The sequence below is a fragment of the Schistocerca cancellata genome, chromosome 3 (genome assembly GCF_023864275.1).
Source record: "Schistocerca cancellata isolate TAMUIC-IGC-003103 chromosome 3, iqSchCanc2.1, whole genome shotgun sequence".
Taxonomy (NCBI): domain Eukaryota; kingdom Metazoa; phylum Arthropoda; class Insecta; order Orthoptera; family Acrididae; genus Schistocerca; species Schistocerca cancellata.
Genome location: NC_064628.1, coordinates 552,894,106 through 552,919,593, shown reverse-complemented (window position 1 = coordinate 552,919,593; position 25,488 = coordinate 552,894,106). Strand labels below are relative to the sequence as shown.

General features: G+C 43.3%; 1 protein-coding gene across 1 annotated transcript; it reads right to left on the bottom strand.

Annotated features, from left to right (window-relative positions):
• Window positions 1–210: 210 nt before the first annotated feature.
• LOC126176798 (peptidoglycan-recognition protein 1-like) lies at window positions 211–25,488 on the bottom strand. Its single transcript, XM_049923976.1, has 3 exons — window positions 25,337–25,488; window positions 12,020–12,364; window positions 211–864 (listed from the first exon to the last, which is right to left on the bottom strand). Exons 1-3 carry the CDS (start codon window positions 25,467–25,469, stop codon window positions 593–595), a joined length of 750 nt encoding a protein of 249 aa, XP_049779933.1. The 5' UTR covers window positions 25,470–25,488; the 3' UTR covers window positions 211–592.

Here is a 25,488-nt window from a genome sequence, read left to right as displayed (position 1 = left end):
AAAACAGCCGGCTAAGATATATTTCAGATGAGAAATTTTGTTATATTTTAAGAGTAGCAACAGCCTGTGTTCAAACCGTAACTTATCGGTAACTTCGGGATGGACAAAAATAGCACGTGCAGTGCTACACAACTTGATAAGTACGAGTATGTTACCAATGATGATTAACTATAAAGCTAATACGTCAACTATATTAATTTATTTATTGTAACAACAATACATGCTTGTGATACACGTATTTGCATGATCTGTTTCCATTACCTTTACATAAGCTTCCGTTACTGTAGTACACAATGTCTTTTGTTACATTTATATTATTAAATAAAGTGACATGTTTCAGGATCTAACACGTCTGTTCTGATCAAGGAACTCGTCAGTAATCATCAACACACCCCAGTCGTCGGCAGCGTATGTATTTTCCATGTCACCCAAAAATTAAAATGTCCGGTTCCCGCGAGTTGACATGCATTCACTCTTCCTTACACTAGTGCAGTGTTGATATACTACATGGTCTCCAGCGACTTCGGACGAAGCACGGAGTCAGTTGTCAGCTGCTTCCATGAAGGTCCCGTCGACACAGGATGCAGCAGCTTCAGCGTCTGCTGAGCAGGCTGGAGTGTGGGTTCGTGCGCAGCCTGGAGCCAACTGGCGGATCGGGGCACTCCTCGTCTACACAGGGCTGAGGATCGTCCGTCCAGTTGGGCAGCTGCGTCACCCAGGCGTACAGCTGGTCCCCCGGGCACAGCGTCGCCTTGACCTGCCGGTGGCCCAACACCAGGTACGAGTCACTGACCTTACCCAGGGACACACCGCAGGCCATCATATTCTGCAGGGTCTCCATAGCCGCGTCGTTTGGGAGCCGATCTGTACACATGTTATTGAAGTCGACCATTAGGAAAGACTGAAATTCTTTATGAGTCTCTCAACACATATTCGTGTGTCAAAGTAGTTTTTTATTGATGAACAAAAGTGAAGAGAAGATTTTATCATATCAGCACAGTCTGACACTTCGATGCATAATCAGTAGCGAACACGGACAAGAGCAGTTGAAACGAAGATTCGAAACCATTCATCGGTTTTGGAAAGGACTTCTTACTACAATTCCGTCATGCAACTTATAAAATCATTTTTTCTTTTAATAACACGAATATTTATATATGTGTTTGGAGAGTGAGAGAGAGAGATTGATTTTTGATTGAGATATTTGCTGTAAGTCGTAACTGGTAACTGAATTTTGGTTGCTGCCTCCTTGAATGATCAGCTTCTGCACCAGTTGGTGAAGGATTACAATTTGAAGGAAGTTATTGTTCTTTAAGGTTTAAAATACGACTGTTAGTTACTTGGCCCTATTGCGGATAGCTTTGAGCCCAAGTTTTCGTAGCTTTTCATACCTAAGGGACCACTGTTGTAAGTATATAAGATCAAACAGCAATCTGCTTTTCGTGGGAAAAGGAGATTGCTTGGCACATAAACTTCCCTCAAACTACACGTCCTGATACATCAAAATTGGTCAGTGGAGTTCAGCACCATACTGTTGTACAAGAACATAATCCAGTTACTGTAATTAAGAAATTATGGGAAGTTGTTACTTACTGAATGTAAACTATAGAGAATGCATTCCTTTTCCTGTATTTTAGGGAACTTTGTACACTAACAATTCTGTCGATTGATAGACGACGACGGCAATGAAGTTCACCTCCTTTTCCAAAAACAAGATATTTCTATTCTTCACTTCCAAAAAATGTGTATACATAAATGTTTGGCAACTCTTACATATACTTTACTCGGTTTTATCAGTAAAATATCAATTTTCATTCAATGTACCAATACGTTCTGAGCGACGGCCTAGCAACACGCCTCTTTCCACAAGATACAGATTAACAGTCCTCTTTTTTTAATAAATCAACTGTCTTTTTTTTAGAGTCCATACTCAAAGATTCACAACTACTATCGTTGCGGGGATTGCGCGCTAAAGAATTTCTTGCTGTCCAGCTGCGCTTCACTTCACTTCTAGTACTTTTTGAATCGCATTTACATTTACGGTATTTACATACATTACTGAGCTTCTCAGAATAAAATCAGACACAAATTAGTTAAAAAAAGGGGCTGTGAGGTTCACATAACACCATAAACTGTCAGCTGTCAGACTTAAGGGGATTGTCAATTCATCAGTTACAAATGCTTTACCATCACCTTGCCACCGAGATTCATGTTTACGACGTGTTTCATATAATCTCACTGGACATATATTAGTCACTCCCTCAAGAGACCAAACTGGTCACTTTGGAGCGCTGTGGACTCTGTAGAACTTGCACCCAGGCGGTAACATGTGTGATGTTAGTAAAGTTTTATAAAAGCTCGAATTTTAGCGCCGATTTCTACGCAAAATGCTATCAATAGTTTCTACAACGAAACTCTCTCGAAACCCGGCAGAAATTACAGACAGTTTCTGGTCGTATGTGAGGTACACCAGTGGCAGCATAGAATCAACACCTTCACCGCGCGATAGTGACAGTAAAGTTACCCATGATAGTGCCACCAAAGCGAAGTTACTATTGACTATTCCTTCAGCAATCAAGGTGAAGTATATGTTCCAGAATTAGAATCAAGGACTGCTGCCAACGTTAGGAATTTACAAGTAGATATCCTGTTTGTAGCGAAGCAACTCAAGTCACGTAATAACGGCAAGTCTTCGGAATCAGACTGTGTACCAGTTACATTCCTTTTACAGAATGCTGGTATATTAGTACCATACATAGCAGTGATAAATATTCACTTGCTAGACGAAAGATGCAAACCTACAGACCGGAAAGCTGCATAGGTCAAGACAACACTCTAGAAAGTAAATACGAGTAATCAGATGAATTACAGTCCCACACAATTTTCGTGGTTTGACAGTAGGGTTTAGAACACATACTGTCTTCAGAAATTATGAATTACTTCTATGAAAACGATCTGCAGACACAGCACTGATTCAGAAAACGTCGTTCTTGTGCGACATAGTTAGTTCGATATTCTCGTGAAATAACGAGTGCTATCGACAGGGGATCTCAAACTGATTCCGCATTTCTGTATTTTCAAAATGGTTTTGTTACCGTACGTCGCAATCGTCTTATAATCAAAGTGCGTGCCTATTTGAGTATAGTCTCAGTTGTGCTACTGCTTCCACGACCTCCAGTCAGAAAGGTCACTTTTCGTAGTAGCTGACGGAAAACCATCGAATGAAACTAAAATGATACTTGTCGTTTTCGAAGGAAGAGTTTTACATTGTTTAAGTCATTTTTGAGCTGTTTCTGATCTTCTGGTGACTTTACTTGACTGTAAATGGCAGTACCATCTGTACAGGGCTTATAGTCCTCTGCTGTTCCTATACTATGCAAAAGATTTACGAGGGAATCTGAGCCGCGCTCGTTAACTGCAGATGGTACTGCCATTTATCGTCAAGTAAAGTCACCAGAAGATCAGAAACAACTCTAAAATGACTTATCAATACACTTGTTTGATGAAAAAAGTTGCTATTGAATCTAAATAATGAGAACTGTGAGGTCGTGAGTACTGAAAGGAATCCACTATGTTTGGGTTCCACGAGAAATCACATAAAACTAAAGACTGTCAATTCAACTAAGTACCGAGGCACTGTAACCACGCTTGCGCATATGAACCACCATCGGCTCCGTATTGTACTGAACTGGGACTCGAACCTGGATTTCTCGCTTTACAGGAGCGGTCGCCTTACCGCTTCGCCTACCTGTGCAGTAGTCACGACCAGACCATATCACCGTCCATGTGTCACAAGCTCCACTCGTACGTTACGTATATTCCCGTCGAAGGGGACATATTTATTGAGAGTCGGAAGCCTGGTATTGACAGTTAAAAACTTAATATCAGTGCCTTTGTTATTAAGATATACGATACAATTATCCTTCGGACATGACGCAAGTCCGAACGAACAATGAATCGTACTTCTTAATAATATGGACACTGCTATTTCTTAAATACCAAGGGATAACAACTCAAATTGGAACGATGACATAGGTAATGCTGAGGGGAAGGTGAATCGTCATAGGCAGAACACTTAAGAAGATGCAAGAAATCCATTAAAGGAACTGCGTACATTACGTTTCTGTGTCTTCTGCTAGAGAAGTACTACACGGTATGGGATACTTAGCGATCGGGTTGATGGTGGACATCGGCAAAGTTCAGGGTTGGGTAGCTCGTTTCGTAATATTGCGAAATAGAGAAGACAGTGTCACGAACGTGAAAAGCGAGTTTGGATGGCAATCGTTAAAACATAGTCGTTTTTCGTTGAGGAGTAATCTTTTCACGAAATTTCAGTCACCAACTTTCTCCTCTAAATGCGAAAATATTTTAGTGTCGCCGACCTACATAGGGAGATATGAACATTATAATAAAATAAAAGAAATCAGAGATTGTATAGAAAGACCTGGATGTTGGTTTTTCCGTCCCCCTCTTAGAGAATAGTCACGTAGATGTAGAAGTTGTGTGCAGATGTCAGTGGGTTGAATGAAACCAATGCAGTAAGATGTGCCGAACTGGAGACATAGTAAAATACCAAAACAGGTATCGTGCTTGGACATGCCCATGACCACGCCGCGAATGAAGCCGTTGGAAGTGACATATCTATCAACACAGACTGCTCAAAGTGTCGACAAGAAATCGTGTACCTGTGCAGACTTGTAACACCGATCAAAAACAATGGCCGTGGAAAGGTTCTAACGGACAGGCCCCAGAGACCAATGACACGCCTGTTCGATGATCATCGGTTTCAGACCTGCCAAGAAATGGTTCTATCAGTGAACCCAGTTCAGCCTCATCCCGTTCCTGACTGACTGTGAAGGGAGCAGCACGAATTGGAGATTTTCAATAGGGTACACTCGGTGTCTCGTCGGTAGTCACTGCGCGATCTTCGTGGCTATCGGACGTGCCTGGGGTGCTCGTGGCTACGGCAGTACCTCTCTGCTGTTATTATTCTGATATTGAGCAATAGAAATGGAATCGCTCGTTCACTAAGGGAGATTGAAGTTTACTAAGTTCAGTTTCACTTCTGGTTCTCATTAGTATTAGTATAAGAATGGTACAGGCATGGGTATTCAAATACAAACACGCATAATATGGCGCTGCGTTCCATAACGCCTGTATAAGACATGTGTCTGGCGCAGTTGTTAGATCGGTTACTACCGCTACAAGGCAAGTTATCACGATTTAACTGTGTTTACACGTGATGCTATAGTCAGCGCACGAGCGTTGGCACCCAGCATCTCCGAAGTAGCAACGAAGTGGGGATTTTCCCGTGCGACCATTTCACGAGTGTACCGTGAATATCAGGAATCCGCTAAAACATCAGATCTCCGACATCGCTGCGGCCGGTAAAAGATCCTGCAAGGACAGGACCGACGACGACTGAAGAGAATCTTTCAACGTGACAGAAGTGTAACCCTTCTGCAAACTGCTGCAGATTTCAGTGCTGGGCCGTGAACAAGTGTTAGCGTGCGAACCATTCAACGAAACGTCGTCGGTATGGGCTTTCGGAGCCGAAGGCCCACTCGTATATCCTTGCTGACTGCACGACATAAAGCTTTACGCCTCGCCTGGGCCCGCAACACAGTCATTGAACTGTTGGTGACTGGAAACATGGTGCCTGGTCGGACGAGCCTCGTTTCAAATTGTATCGAGCGGATAGACGTGTATCGGTATGCAGACCACCTTACGAATTCATTGACCCTGCATGTCCGCAGGGGACAGGTCAAGCTGGTGGAGGTTCTGTAATTGTGTGGGGTGTGTGCAGTTGGAGTGATATGGGACCTCCTAGATACGACTCTGACAGGTGACACGTACGTATGCATCCCGTCTGATCACCTGCATCCTTTCATGTTAATTGTTCATTCCGACGGACTTGGGCTATTCCAGAAGGACAATGCAACACCCCACACGCCCATAGTTGCTACAGGCTGGCACCACGAACGCTATTCTGAATTTAAACACTTCCGCTGGCCACCAGCCTCTCCAGACGTGAACATTATTGAGCTTATCTTGGATGCCTTGCAACGTGCTCTTCAGAAGGGATCACCACTCCCTCGTCTCTTACAGATTTAGGGAGAGCTCTGCAGGATCCATGGAGTTAGTTCCGTCCAGCACTACTTCAGGCATTAATCGAGTCCGTGCCACGTCTTGTTGCAGCACTTCTGCGTGCTCACGGGGGTCGTGCACGATATTAGGCAGGTGTTCAAAAATGGTTCAAATGGCTCTGAGCACTATGGGACTCAACTGCTGTGGTCATAAGTCCCCTAGAACTTAGAACTACTTAAACCTAACTAACCTAAGGACAGCACACACGTCCATGCCCGAGGCAGGATTCGAACCTGCGACCGTAGCGGTCGTGCGGTTCCAGACTGTAGCGCCTTTAACCGCTCGGCCACTCCGGCCGGCAGCAGGTGTTCAAATGGTTCAAATGGCTCTGAGCACTATGGGACTTAACTTCTGAGGTCATCAGTCCCCTACAACTTAGAACTACTTAAACCTAACTAACCTAAGGACATCACACACATCCATGCCCGAGGCAGGATTCGAACCTGCGACCGTAGCGGTCACGCGGTTCCAGACTGTAGCGCCTTTAACCACTTGGCCACACCGGCCGGCATTAGGCAGGTGTACCGATTTCTTTGTCTCTTCAATGTGTAATGTGATTCGTGGTTATTTCAGAGTTATAGGGACCGTGGAGAAGGTGTAGGTGAACTTGCATACAAGTTAAGAATCAATACGTTGTGCGTGAAATCTAGTAATGAACAGTTGTGTAAGCAGATCATAACAGTCAACGGATCTGCTGAAGATCTTTAGAGTACTAATGAGGTGAGTACTGTCAACATTGCTTAAACCATGTTTGACGTTCGAACAGTGAAAGTTTACGTAAAATGCCGTATGGAGGAAGACTAAACTGTATCAAAACCGTGTTGTCGAAGTACGGAACCACCGTCTGCTGGTATGGAGACATGCATTTCAAATCAAGGGTGGAAGCATTTCCAAAAAGGCATCTGTGGTTAAAGCATGGCGTGCAAGGCGAAAACGCCCTATCCAAAACCGGCGCTGGTGCAACTGTGGCATACCACAGGCCTTAGATGACAGGGGTGAACGACAGCTACAGAGATTTGTTCCAACGAGCAGATGTGTAACCGTTGAGCAGCTGACCACCCAAATGAACCAAAGGGGCACCGACAGCATCTTCTCAGCAAGCGTTCAGCCAACGTTGCTGCATACCGACTTCCGCAACTGGTACCCACGTTGACCACGGATAATTGGAAACAGAGGCTGGAATTGCACACCACTATCGCAACTGTACGTCCACGGAGTCGCGACACGTGGCTTCTTGAGATGAATCTCGTTTTTTACTCTCTCCGACTGATAGCCTTTGGATCGCCACGAAGGTCCAGGACCGAGGAGGGAGAGAGCTATGATATGGGGAACGTTTGCGTGGCATTCTGTGCATGATCTCACCAATCTGGAAGTCATAATGAATAAACACAAGTATGCATTTATCCTGCTTTTCCTTGGCACGATGGCATCAACCAGAAGAGCAAAGTGCGTGGTTCGAAGAGCATCAGGATGAATTTACCGTACTCCCCTGGTCACTACCGCCACGCTCCCTAGAAGTGAAGCAGAACTGCCACTGGATGCACTTAAACCCTTTGAGATTTTTATTATTCCAAAAATGCCTTACGTGTCTCAGCTTACGTCATTTTCAAAGGATAGAAATGTACAAAACCAGAACTGGTTTCAATTAAAATAGTATAGATGTTACATTTTCATGACTAAGTGGAACCACGACATGGAAAATAAATATTTAATGTCATTTTTATGATTCAGCAGAAACTAGTACAAATGGATACACGGTATTTAGTCAATACTCTTTAACAAAAGGCAAATGAAACCTGCCTTCAAGGATCAAGAATGATACAAGTGAAATAAACCACTAGGCGTTGCTAGGGTCGTGGTGTAATGAGGCAATTGTTTATTAACCATATAAGTGAGTTGACTAATTTCATCGTCTAAATTATTGCATCAGTGAAGAGTACATAAAACCTAGTGTATAATTTTACAAAAAGTACTTTTAAATACTAGTAGTAAGATGTAGTAATTACATTGAAGAACAGGTGGCGATTATCTATAGCTTTGTCTATTATTAAAAGTAAAATTTAATAAAGCGTGGAATAAATTAATAAGCACTGAACAAGAAGAGATGGTTTAAACCGAAATTGCTCCCCGGGAGGCAAATTTTTAAAAAGCCATACATCATATTAACCAATTGTAAAACAGCCAATCAGATTACATTATAAACTAGTGTGAAATTAATAAATAACAATAATGTCAATGCACATATGTTCTGCCTATCAGAATTGATTTACATTTCTACGTTACATATTCTCAATTGTATGGAATCATTCCTCATTCTTAAAGATTAAAAAATAAACGTGTTATGAAGCTTATTTTGGAGATATATATATTGCATAATTCATTCCCGGTTCCTGTATTTTTCCCTTTCACTTCTATCTCCCCCTCCATTTCACTCCGACCCTCTCGTCTCCCAAAACCAAACTCCCCCCCCTCTTTTATTGTTGAACCACTTATTAATTTACCATATGATACATATAATTCCAACATGAGCTTCATTGTATGTCTATTTTTTAATCTTTAAGCATTAGCCCTGATTCCATGGAACTGAGAATATGTAATCTGATTTGGTCGATTAGAAACAGTTTGTGAAAGCGTGTGACTGTCAAAACAATGCGTTTGTTAATAAATAACTTTCCTGCTACCAGTCATGATATTATTTTCTTTATCTTTTACGCGACGTGTTTTGGGAAATGATTACCATTTCTCCGTGTACTGCTCCATTTTTTTGTACTGTTTTCGATGTGTGACGTTGTGTATTGTTCTTGTGACATTCTTGTAGTATATAAAGAAGCGGAACATTTTAGTTGATTATCGACATTTTGCTACCTGTTTTTCAAAATAATTACTGCACTTTACTAATAATATTTAAATATAATTATTATGTATTCTTCACTGATGCAATTATTTGTACGATAGAATTGATTAAATTACTTATTTGGTTTGGAGGTTTATTCAACTTTTATCATTCTTGATCCTTCAAAGCAGTAGACTGTTTCCAGTTGCCTGAAGTTAAGAAATGTTGACTAACGTTTCTTGTATTTCTATTGATACCCGTTTTGTCTTTGTTTATAGCATTCAAAAAAGACGTAAGTCGAATCTCTTGAGGCACATTGGAACCAGCAGAAAAATGCTCCGATCTGATCACAAACAAGGTGAATTTGCTCCTCTTCGATAAAAGACTCTGCAAAATGGTGTAGCAGCTACCTCTTTCTACCTTCGTCACCACCTTCAAAAATATTTCCAAATTTTGCCATGCTAACATATTCGTGCTCTTTTTAACATGCAGCTCACTTCTCACTCCCATTAGCTGTCCCCACTGTAACTCGCTCGCACTCACTAGTCCGTCATTGATAATCTCACATACCTTTCCAATCCCAACTGCCCATTATCACTCACTCATTCGGCCCAGCTCATTGTCATTATCTCTTGGTGGCTCTCTAGCTGTCTCTGTCTCCTATGTCACAGCCTTTGTTCTGTCCTTCTTTTACTGTCTCCTCTCACTGTCACTGCCTCCCTCTTGTTCTCTCCTCTTGCGATTATCTCATTCATTCCTTCCCTCTACTGCTGTCTCTTCTCAATATCTCTGTCTTCCACATTGTCATTGTCATAGACCCTGTCTCACATTATCACTGGTTCTCACCCACTTGCACTTTTTCCTTCTCTTTATTCCTCTATTTTGGCACTGTCTCGTCCACTCTTTTCCTGGTACTGTTTTCTCACTGCCCACTCTGTTCCACTGCCACTGAGTCCCTCTCTTTGTCTCACACTGCCATTGTCCCCTTCGCTCTTTCTATGCCACAACCACTGTCTAGTAGCTTCCAGTATTTATTACTCTCCGTCTCTTTTTGCCAATGCTAGTGTCTCTTCGCTCTCAGCATAAAAAAGTGCCAATATGTTTGACTGGCAATACCTTTTGGAAAAAAATTAAAATGTGCTGAGAACGGTAGATTGAAGCATCTGGTACCCATTTTTCGGCCCCAGTCTTTTAATAAACAGGTGCGTATTCACCTATTTTGTGCTCCGATAGGAGCATTTTTTGTCTGCTTCCGTCCTATCCCCTATCACGAGAGAGCATGACACTCATTGAAAAGAACTTGATGGGCTAGCCAAATTTTGATAGTTACCTTATATGAAGTTGACATAACGCAAAACTAATTTTATATTTCAGAGCCAAAATTACGTGCGCAAAAGTTTCAGTACTGGAACGTGTGGTGATAACGGAGACACACTTTATATTACCTTTCTCCGAGCTGCCGGCCAGAATGGCTGTGCGGTTCTAGGCGCTACAGTCTGGAACCGAGCGACTGCTAAGGTCGCAGGTTCGAATCCTGCCTCGGGCATGGATGTGTGTGCTGTCCTTAGGTTAGTTAGGTTTAATTAGTTCTAGGCGACTGATGACCTCAGAAGTTAAGTCGCATAGTGCTCAGAGCCATTTGAACCATTTTTTTTTCTCCGAGCTACGTCACTTTATAAACTACGTTTTAGCCTCAGACAGAGTTTTACGTACGTTTTTTACGTGCACGAGTCGGGTAACTTTGAACCTCTGATGACCTCAGCAGTTTGGTCCCATAGGAACTTACCACAAATTTCCAATTCGAACCTCTGTACCTCGGAGACTGATGAAGATATCCAAAAAATCTTCAAAGTTATTCGAGACCAGGAGCTTACGAATATACCGTAAAAATTACAGCTACTTGGTGTGCGCAGCCACCTTGAAATCCGCGTTTGAGGTTTAATCCGCTGCTGATGACAAAAAAAAATGTTTTTTTCGGGTTTTCTCAGGAGCCGCCTATGAATTTAGTTAGGCATATGGGTTATTCATTCATTCATACATTCATTCATTCACGGGTATTCTCGTCAGTTTAATTAAATCACGATTTTATTATGGGTATACCCTTCACCAATCAATTTATTTACTTTTACTTTCATATTTTTCGTCTACATGTAGAGCAACATTGAACCTTTGTATCTGGGAAAGGGATAAAGCAATCAACAAAATTTTCAAAGCTGTTAGAGATCGGGATTTAAGGAAGAGTTTTAGCCTTTTTTCTGTGCAAAGACATCTTCGAATCATCAGCTTTTCTGGGCCAGCTGGTGGCAGCGAAAATATACTAAAAAACCCTTTCTTGGGTTTTACAGAGGAACAGCCCATGAACTAATAGTACCTGAAGCCCACCATAGGATACATCAAAATCCAAAGGAACCAACCGATTTGCTCCTCTTGCCCAAGCAGAAGGAAGTGTGCAATACTTATATTTTGACCCTGTACTGTGGGATAGTGACACTAAGGAAGATCCTTCTGTTCATTATACAACTAGTCCCTAGCCCAAGGGCTATCCACAATACTTGACACTACCGTTTTATCATCAATAGAATCCGGGGTACGAGCAACAGAAAATCTCATATATATGAGCAACAAAAAAATGGCTCTGAGCACTATGGGACTCAACTGCTGAGGTCATTAGTCCCCTAGAACTTAGAACTACTTAAACCTAACTAACCTAAGGACATCACAAACATCCATGCCCGAGGCAGGATTCGAACCTGCGACCGTAGCGTTCTTGCGGCTACAGACTGCAGCGCCTTTAACCGCACGGCCACTTCGGCCGGCTATGCGCAACATTTTGGCACAGATGGGTATGCATGCCGTCTCTCATACTGGCCGATAATGATTATAAAATTGTGGCCAAGGCATCTCAAAATGTTGAAGCTTCAGGCTTGCATATGGGTTAGGATGGACACACGAATTCGAGGGCCTGTTAAGACGTTACCAGAAATTAAGAAAATGAATGTTATTTTGGGGGCCTGAGTACACTGCGGTTCGAGGACTCACCTGAGAAGTCTCCGATGACACAGATTCCGATGCTTTGCTGGTTGTAGCCCGGCGCGTGGGCCCCCGTGGCGTCCCAGCCTCGGCCCTCGTAGGCGTTGCCGTCCTCGCCCACCAGGAAGTTGTATCCGATGTCGTCCCAGCCGTTGGTGTCCATGTGCAGGTCCTGGTAGGAGCGTACAATGGCGGCACACGTCTTCTCGTCGAAGCAGTACTCCTGCAGGCCGCCGTGGTGGACCACCACATATGGTACTGGCGAGATCGTCAGGTTCTCGTGAGGGACCAATGGCTCCCGAGCGCCCCACTCCTCGCGGCTGACGATGCGGGGGCACGGCGAGTCTTCAGCCACTGCGCACATCAGAGGACAGTTTAACGCCTAACGCCATTTTTCTATCGATTTTCGCGATAACAAGCCAAATTATCATTGAAGATGTGCCAAAACTTTGAACTGAATTGTAAAGTTCTAGGACGCAAGCCATTCCCTTATCAAAGAAATCCTCTCACCATTGGAATTAATCAAACAGATACTACACTGATGAGCCAAAACATCATGACCGTAGCCTACTGCGAGAGTGATGGTCTGATTCCCTGACTAGACCGAAGAGTACGATGCTGATGAAGGCAAAGATGTTTCAGAGCACACCGTTCAGCTCATGTGGGGCTTCGCACCCAAATGGCATTGTGGGACAGAGACAAATGGGAATCGTTCTAGATCCGACATGGAATGCAAATGGGTAAAAAAAACTGACTAGCAACTTCTACAAAGGGCACATTTTTATGGCTTGGTGATTGGAAAGAATAATCTCAGAAACGACGAAGCTGGTCGGTGTTGGCAGGCTTCTGTCACACGCATCAATGGAAAGTGGTTCAAGGATGGTGAAACCACAAGTAAATGAGAAGGTACTGGGAGAGTTTCCCAGTTCCGTAAACCAGGACAGGCGATGATAAGTTAGAGACCTGACAATAGAGTATGATGCTGATGCAGGTACAGGTGTTTCAGACCACACAGTTCAGCTCGCATGGGGCTCCGCTACACACAACACCAACATGTTCCCTTGTTAACCTAAGGCATCACCAGGTCTGACTGCGAAAGTGTCGTCTCGTAGGATGAGTCACGTTTCTTGCTGCATCTGGTCGATGCTCGTGTCCAGATACAATGTCATCCAGTGGAACAGTGCTCGAAAAAATGTTCAAGTATCTGTGAATTCCTAAGTGACCAAACTACAGAGGTTGGTTGGTTGGTTGGTTTAAGGATTAAAGGGACCAAACTGCAGAGGTCATCGGTCCCTAGACTTACACACTACTTAAACTAACTTATGCTAAGAACAACACACACACCCATTCCCGAGTGAGTACTCGAACCTCCGGCAGGAGGGGCCGGGCAGTCCGTGACATGGTGCCTCAAACCGCATGGTCACTCCGTGCGGCCAGCATGCACTCCTCCCTGGATGCAGACCGGTAGGAATTGTGCTATGTTATGGGGGACATTCAACTGGGCTTCCATGGGACCGGCAGTACTAATCGAAGGCGCCATGAACGTTGTGGACAATATGAACGTTAGTACGAAATACCTGCATCCATTCATGCTTATATGTCTTCCTCGATGGTGATAGCATCTTGGAACAGCATAATTTTCTGTAGAAGAGGTCTATAACCGTGCTACAGTGGTTTGGATAGCTCATGTTGACGTTTTAATTACAAAATTCGTCTGCTTGAAATCTGATGGTAAACATCTGGGATACCTTCGATTGCTATGTTCCAGAAGAAGCCGCTTGACCTGCAAGGTCCGGGTATTCACAGTGGGTTGGATTATTGGTGCCTGCGAGCTCCAGTGTTAGCAGCGTCATTGAACCTTTTGAGAATATTTCCTGGAAGATGGGAAAGAAGCGTATGTGTAAGTACACTCCGTGTGCATATCTGGGAGAGTCATCCTAGATGTAGAATGGGCCATTACAGACGAAATGAAGAGCACAGGGAGCAGTGAACTGTAGGTGGTAGCTCATGTCAGTACTAATGCTGTGTGCCGGTTTTGATTGGAAAAGATTCTCTCCGCTTTCCGCCGGCTATCTGTAGTGGCAAGGAGTCAGTTATTCTAGCTTGCAAGAGGAATGCAGAGCCCACATCTGTATCATTATTGACTAGATCGATTGTGGATCTTTGTTACTGATATGAATGAAACGTTTGAATATGTGGCTCAGATGGCTCTGCGATTATGTATGCTGCAGATATCTTGACAAGCGTCTTAGGATGGCAACGTGTTTGGGATCCGCTTAGTAGATCAGGCAATCGTTATACACAGGAAGCGGCTAAACGAGCAGTGGGGACTGTGTAAAGGGAACTAGGCGTTTATTTTTAAATTAGAGGGTCTCGGAAATGTAGAAACAGGGGTTTTGTCTCGAAGGAAGTCAAACGCAGGACAATGATGGACCTCAAAACTTTTGGTATTAAAAACTTAAATTACCGCAACTGTGATGTTGTGAGCTCCAAGTGCTCATAGAAGACAATGAAGCGGAAATCATTACAGGTACTGAAACCTGGCTAAAGTCGGAGGTAAGTTCTACTCAAATATTTACCAAGGAGCAGATGCTCTTCAGAAACGACAGGTTAAATTATTTCCGTTAGAAATAGTTCATCTTGCAGTAAAATTGAAGCATATATTTGCTGTGGTCTAGGGATAGTTTCATTTACTACTAATCAAAATATCATAGGTGCGATGTTCGAACGCAATGGCTGCTTAAATATTAAATAAAAATCATCAGCAATGACGGCCGAACACATCTGGCATAAATAGTCATCCTCACTCGGCCAACGGCCTTGTCCAAGAGGGGGGAGGATCAGGTAGAGGTTCAGAGCACTCTCTTGCCCTTCTGGAGGCAAAGTGCCCCGAAAAGGCGTAAGAATCTGCACTGATCATCCGCATGATGACGCAGAAGGCATCAGAGACGCATAATGTGTATCCTCAGGACATGTGGCCTGCAATTGGACAAAATGTCATTACCATCTCTATTGGCAAAATATTTCGGGTTAGTCCCCCATTCGGATCTTCAGGAGCGGCCTGCCAAAAGGGAGGTGACCATATGAGAATGATGAAATAACCAATGTCGGAATAATAGTGGACGAATCGGAACACTGAGTGTCAGAAGTTTGAAAGAGATAGGAAAGCTACACTTTCTGAAAAGGGAAACGCAAAGGGTCAATCTAGATATACTGTGGGCCAGTGCAGTGCTACGGAAAGAAGAGTCTAAGTCAGACGAATGTCGGGTACCATCAACAGCAACATGAAACGGAATAACCGAAGTAGAGTTCGTTATGAATATTAAAGTAGGGACGAGAACGATTCAACGATGGGGTTGTTCCCGTCAGATTAGGTAGCAAACCAATGTCGACGACGGTAGTTAAGGCATACATTCCGGAGTCGCAAGTATAAGATCAAGAGAGAGAGAAAATATGTAAAGATATTGAACGAGTAATTCAGTATGTAAAGCGAGATACAAATACAATGATAATGGCTGTAGTGGAAAGTATAGAAGAAAGATTTACTAGAGAACTGATGTTAGGCAGTAATAATGGAAGAGGAGAGAGACTACTATCGAGTTCTGCAATAAATTTCAGATGGTCATAGCGATTACTTTATAACAGGAGATGGAGCTCTACTTACTGAAACGTCAGACGCACCGGAAGATTCCTTCTCGGTTATATCATGGCCGGAAAGAGATTCAGAAATGTGTGCTGGAGTGTAAAGACGTACCCATCTGAAGACATAGGCTCAGATAACAATTTAGTAATAATGAAGAGTAGAAAGTATTTAGAGAATCGCATGGAAAAATCAGCGTGGAAGACAGAAGGATACGGAAGTATGAGAAAGGATAAGTTGCGTTTGAAGTTCGAGAAGGATTTGGATATTGCGATAGGGAATATCACAGTAGGGAGTTCAGTTGAAAAGGGGAAATCATATGTCGGGCTGTCAGACACAGATACAGGAAAGGTGAAGCCGAAGAAACCTGGGATGATAAAAGAAATACTTCATCTGGATAACGAAAGGAGGAAGTATAGAAATACTCAGCGAACGGCAGGACTAGAGCAATATAAATCACCTAGGAATGAAACAAATAGGAAGTGCAGACCAGACGAGGCGAAGTGGTTGCGGTACAAATGCGAAGAAATCGGAAAAGAAATAATCGTCAGAAAGGACTGATTCAGCATATTGAAAAATCAAAACAACTATTAGTGAAATTGAAAGCAAGGGTGTTAACATTAAGAGTGCATCGGGGATTCCACTGTTAAATACAGTGAGTGGATGGAAAGGACACCCTGAAGGTCTCTATGAGAGGGAGAACTTGTCAAATGACTTAACAGTAGAAGAAACTGAGGTCAGTAAGAAAGACACAGGGAATCCAGTATTAGAATCAGAATTTAAAATAGCGCTGGAAGACTCGAGATCAAATAAAGCAGAAGGAATACAAAGCATTCCACCAGAATTTCTAACGTAATAGGTGGGTAAAGACACCCAATCGACTCTTCTGCCGCCTGTTTAGAATCAATGAGACTGGCGACATAACATCAGTCATTCTGAAAAATATCATCCACACAATTCTGAAAATTCACAATATGATCAAAAATATCCAGACATCCACAAAAACATACGTTTTTCATATTAGGTGCATTGTGCTGATACCTACTGTCAGGTACTCCATATCAGCGACCTCAGTAGTCATTAGGCATCGTGGGAGAGCAGAATGGGGCGCCCCGTGGATCTCACGGACATCGAACGTGGTCAGGTGATAGTGATTGGGTGTCACTTGTATCATATATCTGTACGCGAGATTTCCAAACTCCTAAACATTCCTAGGTCCACTGTTTCCGATGTGATAGTCAAGTGGAAACGTGAAGGGACACGTAGAGTTGACAGAGACCGCCGACAGTTGAAGAGGGTCGTATTGTATAATGGGCAGACATCTATCCAGATCATCACACAGGAATTCCAAACTGCATTAGGATCCACTGTAAGTTCTATGACAGTTAGGCGGGAGGTGAGAAAACTTGGATTTCATGGTCGAGCGGCTGCTCATGAGCCACACTTCACACCGGTAGCCAAACGACATCTCGCTTAATGTAATGAGCGTAAACACTGGACGATTAAACAGTGGAAAAACGTTGTGTGGAGTGACGACTCACGATACACAATGTGGCTATTCGATGACAGGGTGTGGGTATGGCGAATGCTCGGTGAACTTCATCTGCCAGAGTGTGTAGTGCCAACAGTAAAATTCGGAGGCGGTGGTGTTATGGCGTGGTCTTGTTCATCATGGAGGGAGCTTGCACGACTTGTTGTTTTGCGTGGCACTATCATAGCACAGGCCTATATTGATGTTTTAAGCACCTTCATGCTTCCCGCTGTTGAAGATCCGTTGATGGTGATTGCATCTTTCAACACGATGTAGCACCTGTTCATAATGCACAGCCTGTGGCGGAGTGGTTACACGACAATAACGCCCCTGTAATGGACTGGCCTGCACTGAGTCCTGACCCGAATCCTACAGAACACCTTTGGGATGTTTTGGAACGTTGACTTCGTCCCAGCCGGCCGCGGTGGCCGAGCGGTTCTAGGCGCTACAGTCTGGAACCGCGCGACCGCTACGGTGGCAGATTAGAATCCTGCCTCGGGCATGTGTGTGATGTCTTTAGGTTAGTTAGGTTTAAGTAGTTCTAAGTTCTAGGGGACTGATAGCCTTAGAAGTTTAGTCCCATAGTGCTCAGAGACATTTGAACCATTTGACTTCGTCCCAAGCCTTACCGACCAACATCTGTTCCTCTCCTCAGTGCAGCACTCCGTGAAGAATGGGATGCCATTGCCCAAGAAATTTTCCAGCACCTGATTGAACGTATGCATGCGAGAGTGGAAGCTGTCATCAAGGCTAAGGTTGGGCCAACACCATATTGAATTCCAGCATTACCGACGGAGGGCGCCACGAACTTGTAAGACATTTTCAGCCAGGTGTCCGGATACTTCTGATCACATAGTGTAGCAAGTGTGGACAGCCGCTAAAACTATCGGACACTCAGCTTAAAATATAGTGCATCCAAGTTTCTGACAGGAATAACTAATAGACTAATGTAAAAGAAACTGAGGATCTGTAAGATGACAGTCAGTTTGGTTTTGGGAGAGGTAAAGGCACCAGAGAGACAGTTGTGAATTTGCGCCTTGTAATGGAAGCACGACTCAGGAAAAATCGGCACCCTCATAGGATGTGTCGATCCAGAAAAAGTTTTCGACAAAGTGAAATTCTTCGAGATGCTCGATTTTCTGACAAAAATAGGAGTAAGTTGCTGGGAAAATACAATATATACAAGAAACAAGAGGGAATAGTAAAGCTGGGCGACGAAGACCGAAGTGCTCGCATTAAAAAGAGTGTAAGATAGGGAAGCCATCATTCTCCCCTATTCTTCAGTCTACACATCTCAGAAACAGTGACGGATATAAAAGGAAGAGTCAAGAGTGGTATTACAATTCAATCAATCAAATCATTGATAAGATTCGTTGACGAAATTGCTATTCTTAGTAAAAAGAAAAAGAACTTAGACGACGAGTTGAGTGAAATGAACAGGTACAGAATGTGGATTGAGAGTAAACCGGAAAAATATAAAAGAGATAAGAAATAGCTAAATGAGAATAGCGAGGAGCTTAACATAAGAAATTGATAGTAAAGATGTATACGAAGTTAAGGAATTCTGATACTTTGGAAGTAAAAGAACTCATGTCGTACGATGCAAGGAAGACATAAAAAGCAGATTACCACGTGAAAAGGGGATATTCCTGGCAAGAGAAGCCCATTGATATCAAACATTGGCCCTAATTTAATGAAGAAGAACTTGAACAAAAGAGCATCCAAGCGTGTGAGATGTGGTGCTGCAGAAGAATGTTGAAAATCAGATGGACTGATAAGATTAGGATGAAGAGGTTCTCCGCGGAATCGGCGAAGAGAACGACATACGGGAAACACTGACAAGACACGGACAGTGTGATAGGACATGTTTAAGGCATCAGGAAATTATCTCCATGGTACTAGAGAAAACTGGAGGATCAAAGCTGTAGGAGAAGACATAGACCCAGCAAATAATTGAGAACGTAAAGAGCAAGTGCTACCCTGAAATTAAGAGGTTGGCGCAGGAGAGAACATCGTGGCGGGCCGCATGAAACCAGTCAGACTAATAAAACGTTCCTGTTTGTTAGTATGCGTAGACAATATACTCGACAAACGGAATAAATTAATAATCGATTCCTTCTACCGATACCCTACTTAGATGGCACAGTTGATTAGACGTTCAAGGAAAATTTTTGTCTCATTTCAAATAGGTACCAGTCCCAAACTTTTAGTTGGAGATGACTTCTATTACTTTCAGTATGTCGGTGAAAATATGTGTTTAGTGACAGTGGTAGCTATAAAACATCGTCCGAATTTGTACTAGACGCTTTCTCTGATAACTGTTTTGATCAATTAGTTCAGGAGTCTACACGTAGTGTAAAATGTTCTCATAATATACTAGACCTCTCAGTATCAACAATGTTGAGCAACTAAAGAACATCATGACACGTAAAGGGACTAGTGATCAGATGATTGTTGTAGCAGGACTGAAAACCGTAGCATCGAAAGCCACAAAAAATAAACGGAAAAGTAAATCTATTTAGAAAAACTGATAGGTGTTTAAGTGAGGCTGTGGAATGGCTGTGCGACCAAGTAGCTGTGATGTTAAATACCCTAATTTGTGTTGAAATAATTTTTGCGAGTACGAATTACTGGCTTTAGCTTTTCACATAACTTAGATTGTTTTTACTGTATACTGGTCAGCCAAAACATTATGATCTCTGTCCACCTCAATGTTGGATGCCGCCTGGTGGCGTTGTGTGCACATGACGCTGTAAGAAAAGTATGTAAGCGGAGCAGACATGGGCGGGGGATCACGCCAGGGAAGATATGGGTTGAAAATGGGGAAATCGATTGAGATAAACGACTTTGATAAAGGACAGATTATTACTGCGCAGAGCCTGTGAACGAGTTTGTCGAAAACAGTGAAGCTGTTGTGAGCAACTACGGAAAGAGGTAGGACAGTGAAACTACCACTAGGCGATAAATGGTTGGACGTCCACGACTCTTCACAGAACGTGGGGTTCGGAGGCTCGTCTGCTCTCTAATGTAGGATGGACGGTGATCTGTGGCATCTCTGCCGAAAGAGCGCAATGCACAATCATTTCGGAGCACACTGTTCACCGTACGTTGTGGACCATGGAGCTCCACAGCAGACCACCACTATGGCCTCCCTATATTGCAACTGGCATCGTTGCCTCTCCAACCAGACGACACTGCGCTGGTAGTTCCTCCTTAGCCTCCTGACAGATTGACGTAATTCCTCTAATTCCGCCGACCATGGTGATGGTGAGGCTGCCATGGCCTTCCTCCTGGTTGGTACAGCGGCCCGCACCGCACTGTGTACTGCGTCCACCAGTTCCTCAGCTCTTTCGTCCACGTCTTTGTCTTGATGTATGTCACCTTCCGGTAAGGCAGGAATGTCGCACTCCCTTACTAAGCGTTCCCAGTCTGCTTTGTTGTAGTTGAATTGTACTTCCCACCCCATGGTCCAGCGGCACTCCCTTTCACCTAAAGTGAAAGTTATTAAATTATCGCCACTCGTGGTGGCATTGCTCACGACTTTCCAGCTTTGTATGAGGTTTGCTGTATTAGGAGATGTTAGGGTTACGTCGATGTTCGTGCCCTGTCCTCCTGCTGCTGCGTAGGTAGGAGGGTTGCCGAGCTTGTTGGCCATCACGAGTTGCGAAGCCATGATAAATTCTTCCACTTTGTCCCCGTTTGTATCTCTGGTGCCGCTGTACCACAGGGGGGATTTTGCGTTAATGTCAGCAGTTATGACTATCTACCGTCCCCGCTACGCCGTGGTAACTCTTGCCAGATGTTCTAAATGTTGCTCGATATCATCTCCGTATTGAAAATACGTGTTTATGACAATGATTACGCCCACTGGAGACTGAAGCTCCACGACGTTGCAGTGACTAGTTGTGAATTGTGAAAGTGTAGTGACCCTCAGAAGTTTATTTGTAACAACTATCGCCGCTCTTGGGTCCTCTCCTCAGCTGACAATTTGCCGTGTTGCGGCAGCAAAAGCTGTTTTTCCAGCTTGGGAGTACGGCTCCTGTAGGCAGAGCACATCCGGTCTCCTCTCCTCCACCTCTTTACGGAGCTCCTGCATCACAAGTCGGCTATTGTGAGTGTTTAATTGTCCAATATTTATTTTAGTCATCAAGGTAAGTATGTGTGCATGTGATCGTCTGGCCAGGTCTTACTCCAGTCGAAAGCAATTCGTCCATTTGCCAGTACAGCCTGTTCATAGATGTCCTTGAGGTCAAACTTCTCACCTCGTCTCTCGAAAACTTTCTTATGCACGTCCCGCAGGGCTCCGAAATCAGTGGAGAGATTCACTGACTTTAGCTGAATTCTGTCCACAGCCTCCATTACCGAGAAGGTGACCTTCCTACCCTCTTAATGTCCTACACGGACCACATGTCGTAAGGCAGTGGCCAGGGTAATCGGCTCTTACAGCCTAGCCAGTTGCATCATGTACTCGATATTGGGGTACACCCTTACCGGTTCCACAGATGGCAATCTGACTACTGGAGTGCTCTGTGTGGTGGAATTCAGACTTGTACGCGTGACTGTGTTGACTTGAATTGGTTGGGTTACTTTATTTCGATTTTCTGTTGAGATTGTCACTGCCACAGGATGCCCTTGCCGCTTCTGATGGACTATCGGCTTCGTTCCCCAGCATTGAGGGGCTGGATCTATGCCCATTGAGGGGAGATCTGTTTGCATACTGTTGTCTATCATATAGGGCTCTGTTTGGATGGCCGTGTCTAGTGATTCTGTCTTAGTGGCGCCCGAGAGCGACATCAAGAAATTCTTAACTCTAGTTGCCCTCATAGCATCCCACCTCCTCTTGCTCGGGGATTTACGCTTTGGCATCCTGTTCCATAGGCTGTAATCAGCCATAATCGATTCTAGAAATCAATTGCTGCTCCAGCATCCGATATGTTGGGCAATTACGTCCCGTGGCTCCACATGACTTTTTGCCGCGGCTATTGCAAGGAATGCAGACCGCTGCTGCCTTGCAGTCTTTGCGGTTGTGACCGTTTGTGCCACACTTCGTACAAGCCGACTCCCTGGTACAAAGCCTTAGAATGTGGTCCAGGTCACCAGTTGTGGCAGCGAGGTACCACGAAATAGTCCCTGACGTTGACCGAGTGGAAGCCAACATACAATCTGCCCATTGCCGCGATCTTTCTCCACATTGGTGCCGTGACCTCGGCAACGTGATGAACAACATCACGCCCCCAAGGTCCTGTCTTGAACCTTAGTTAAACAGTTTCTGAATTCTTCCTCATTTATGTCGTCAAAATTTTGTTCTCTGTGTCAATAAGCTCCTCATCGGTCATTATGGTGGGTACGTCGTAGAGGATAACTGAGGGATTCCTTTTCCTTGGAGGTTCGCACTTGTTCGGTTATTAGTAGAGCACGTGCGAGTGACTAATTCAACTGCAGAGAGGGAAGGAGTTCCGATGCTGCTGAACGAGGAACTTTGATAGCGGAGGTGCCGTAAAGAGAATGAACTTTATTTAAGATGCTCCCTGGTGTAATTGAGGCTATGGGACTATTTTTAGATGATTTTATAGAGAAACTTTACTTTGGGAAAAAGTAATATGCACTGAGTTTTATTTGTTGCAAGCAGTAGACGAGTTATTACTGTAGAGTAACGATTACATTGTGTTTGACATATCCTTTTCGGGATCCATGAAGAATTAACAATCGTATGTTCAGAATGTTAATTACAATTCTTCATCCTCCATTCATCAATTAAAAGTGTCTCATCAGAAATGCAAAGATTAAATTTTACGTGGTCTAAATAATATTTTAATGGGTTAACTTTATGGTGTATGAAAATTCTAGGAAGGAATCATAGTTCATGTCAGTACAAGTGACTTCTGTGTAATTAAAATGACTTTGAGACGATTTCAGAATACCCTTAATTCTTTTAACAATATTTTACTGAAGCCGGCCCTCATTGTTTGTATGAAAAGTATAACATACTGCACTGTCACGCCCTGCACTACTGAGTGGACAGCTGGGTTCATTTTTTGGAATGGTAGCAAAATTCTCATTTCCAAAAGCAGCCCAAAGTAAGATAGGACAAACAGCCATGCAGTAGTTTATTTCAGGTACATGCAGTACAGGATTTCATATTCTCACAACTGATCGAGATAGAGCAGAGCTGAGTTATCCATTGCATTGGTAAGAAACAACAGTGTAGCCTAAGTCAACTTTTTGATATGAAATTAGGAACTGTTTTCATTTGCAAAATTTTCATATAATTGCGTTTTTGTAACAAGGCACAGTTCTAATGCGCAACCGTTAGCCACTCCGTGTGATGGTTTGATGAGGAAGCCATTCTGCACATTATTGATAATCATTCTTTATGCTCAGTTTCACTTACAGTTAATCAGATTCAGTTTACTGTAACTGGTATCACACACACTGAAAGTAATTTACCTCTGGAGCCCAGCAGTCTACGATAGTGAAAGGTGGGCTCTGAGAAAACCGCATAAGAAGAGAATCGAAGCATTTCAGATGTGGTGCAACAGAAGATTGTTGAAAATTTGGTGGGCTGATTAGGTAAAGAAAGAGGAGGTTCTCAGGAGAATCGGCGAGGAAATGAATACAAGAAAAAACAGTGACAAGAAGAAGGTAATGGACGGTAGGATATCCGTTAAGATATCACGAAATAACTTCCATGGCATTAGAAGGAGCTGTAGAAGGTAAAAACAGGTAGAGGTAGACAGAGATTGGAATACATCTATCAAATAATTGAGGGCGTGGGTTGCAAGTGCTGCTTTGACATGAAGAGGTTGGCACAGGAGAGTATTTAGTGACAGAGCTCCCTAAATCAATCAGGGGACATAGCTCTTCAGTTTCTCCCAGCGTATTTCTTGATCGAACAGTACACGGATATACTACTGCTCCATAGTGTCCAAGGGTCTCAATATTTAAGCGGTTAGACATGTCACAATCGTCAGATGCATTGATGTACTGAGCTCCTGCGAAGAATACCTGTTTAATCATTTTTCCACTGGAAACTCACCTCAAAATGCGCTGGTGTGTTCAAGAAAATGATGTTTTGGTCTGTGTGTGTGCTTCTGTGTAAATGTTTGTACTGTGTGTCTGTTTGTGTTAATTTTTGTCTTTTGTGGGAAGATTCCGGAGGTTCATGGACTAAACTCTGAATGAGTTGGTGGGGCGAAGTTCATAATTTTTCATGAAATTTGATGGATTTTTCCTTTACGAGGGAATAGATGGAGGATAGCCCTAAGGATTCTATAATTTGTATGTTGTGGAAGTATCCGTGTAACACGAGAAATTTTGTTTTGGTTGCTCTGTAAGTGAACTAGGGTAGTGTCTTTGGCTTTTCAATGTAATAAGATAATCTCTGGTCCGAATTTCGATAGTTTCTCTAACGACTCTGCCCCAATATTTGGAAATCTTTGCTAAAATCTTGGTACATCTGTATTCCATCTCATGACTCTTTGAAAAACAGTGCTCTGTGTCCGGCGACTTCTTGGCGCACATTATTCGAGTGTTCCGCTGGTGTTCGAAGCATCGATCTTCGACGGTGGGCACTGTTTGTCTAATATATGTTAATTTTTGATTTCAAAAGTAGCGTAGCGAAGGCTGTTCTAGATCTGAACACAAGGGCTAAACTATAATCGAACTTGAAAACTACTTATTTTCATATTGCTAGCGAAAAGTTTTGGCTCATTCAGATTTAAATTACCAAGTTTAAGCGTAAAAGTTTCGAAGTGAATTTATTAAAAACGTGACATAAAACTGACTTTGAGTCTCCTGTACTAGCACGTAATGTAAGAACCCGGTATATCTTGTCTACTCCTTGGAGTTGATAGTAGTCAAATAGAAACACAAGGAACATGCAGTTAAAGGTCTTGAGTGACGTCTGTTTGACTACGCTGTACGACAACGGAGAGAATGTAGACGTGCTACTCATCTATGAACCGTCTGCTGTGTACTTGTGTTTCCATTTGTTTGCCGGTAAGAGGGATTTCGAATAAACAAAAGATCCTTTTTTCTCTGGCTAGGTTTGACGCCGTAGATGCTCAGAATAAAATTTGTTGTGCGAATGAACAGTACCAAGCCATGCCCTCTTTTAGAAGTACATTTTTAACAGTTTACATACAAAGAAACTTACCGTCTTCCGAGCTATTTGCAGAGAGTCCCTGGATATGATTTCGAGGGTACAGACGTGGAAAACCACACGCCGTATTTGCGGCCAGCAGAACCGCTACGAGGAGCGCCGCTCGGAACCTCGTCTGCCCTGCCATTACGCCTCCACTGGCCGTC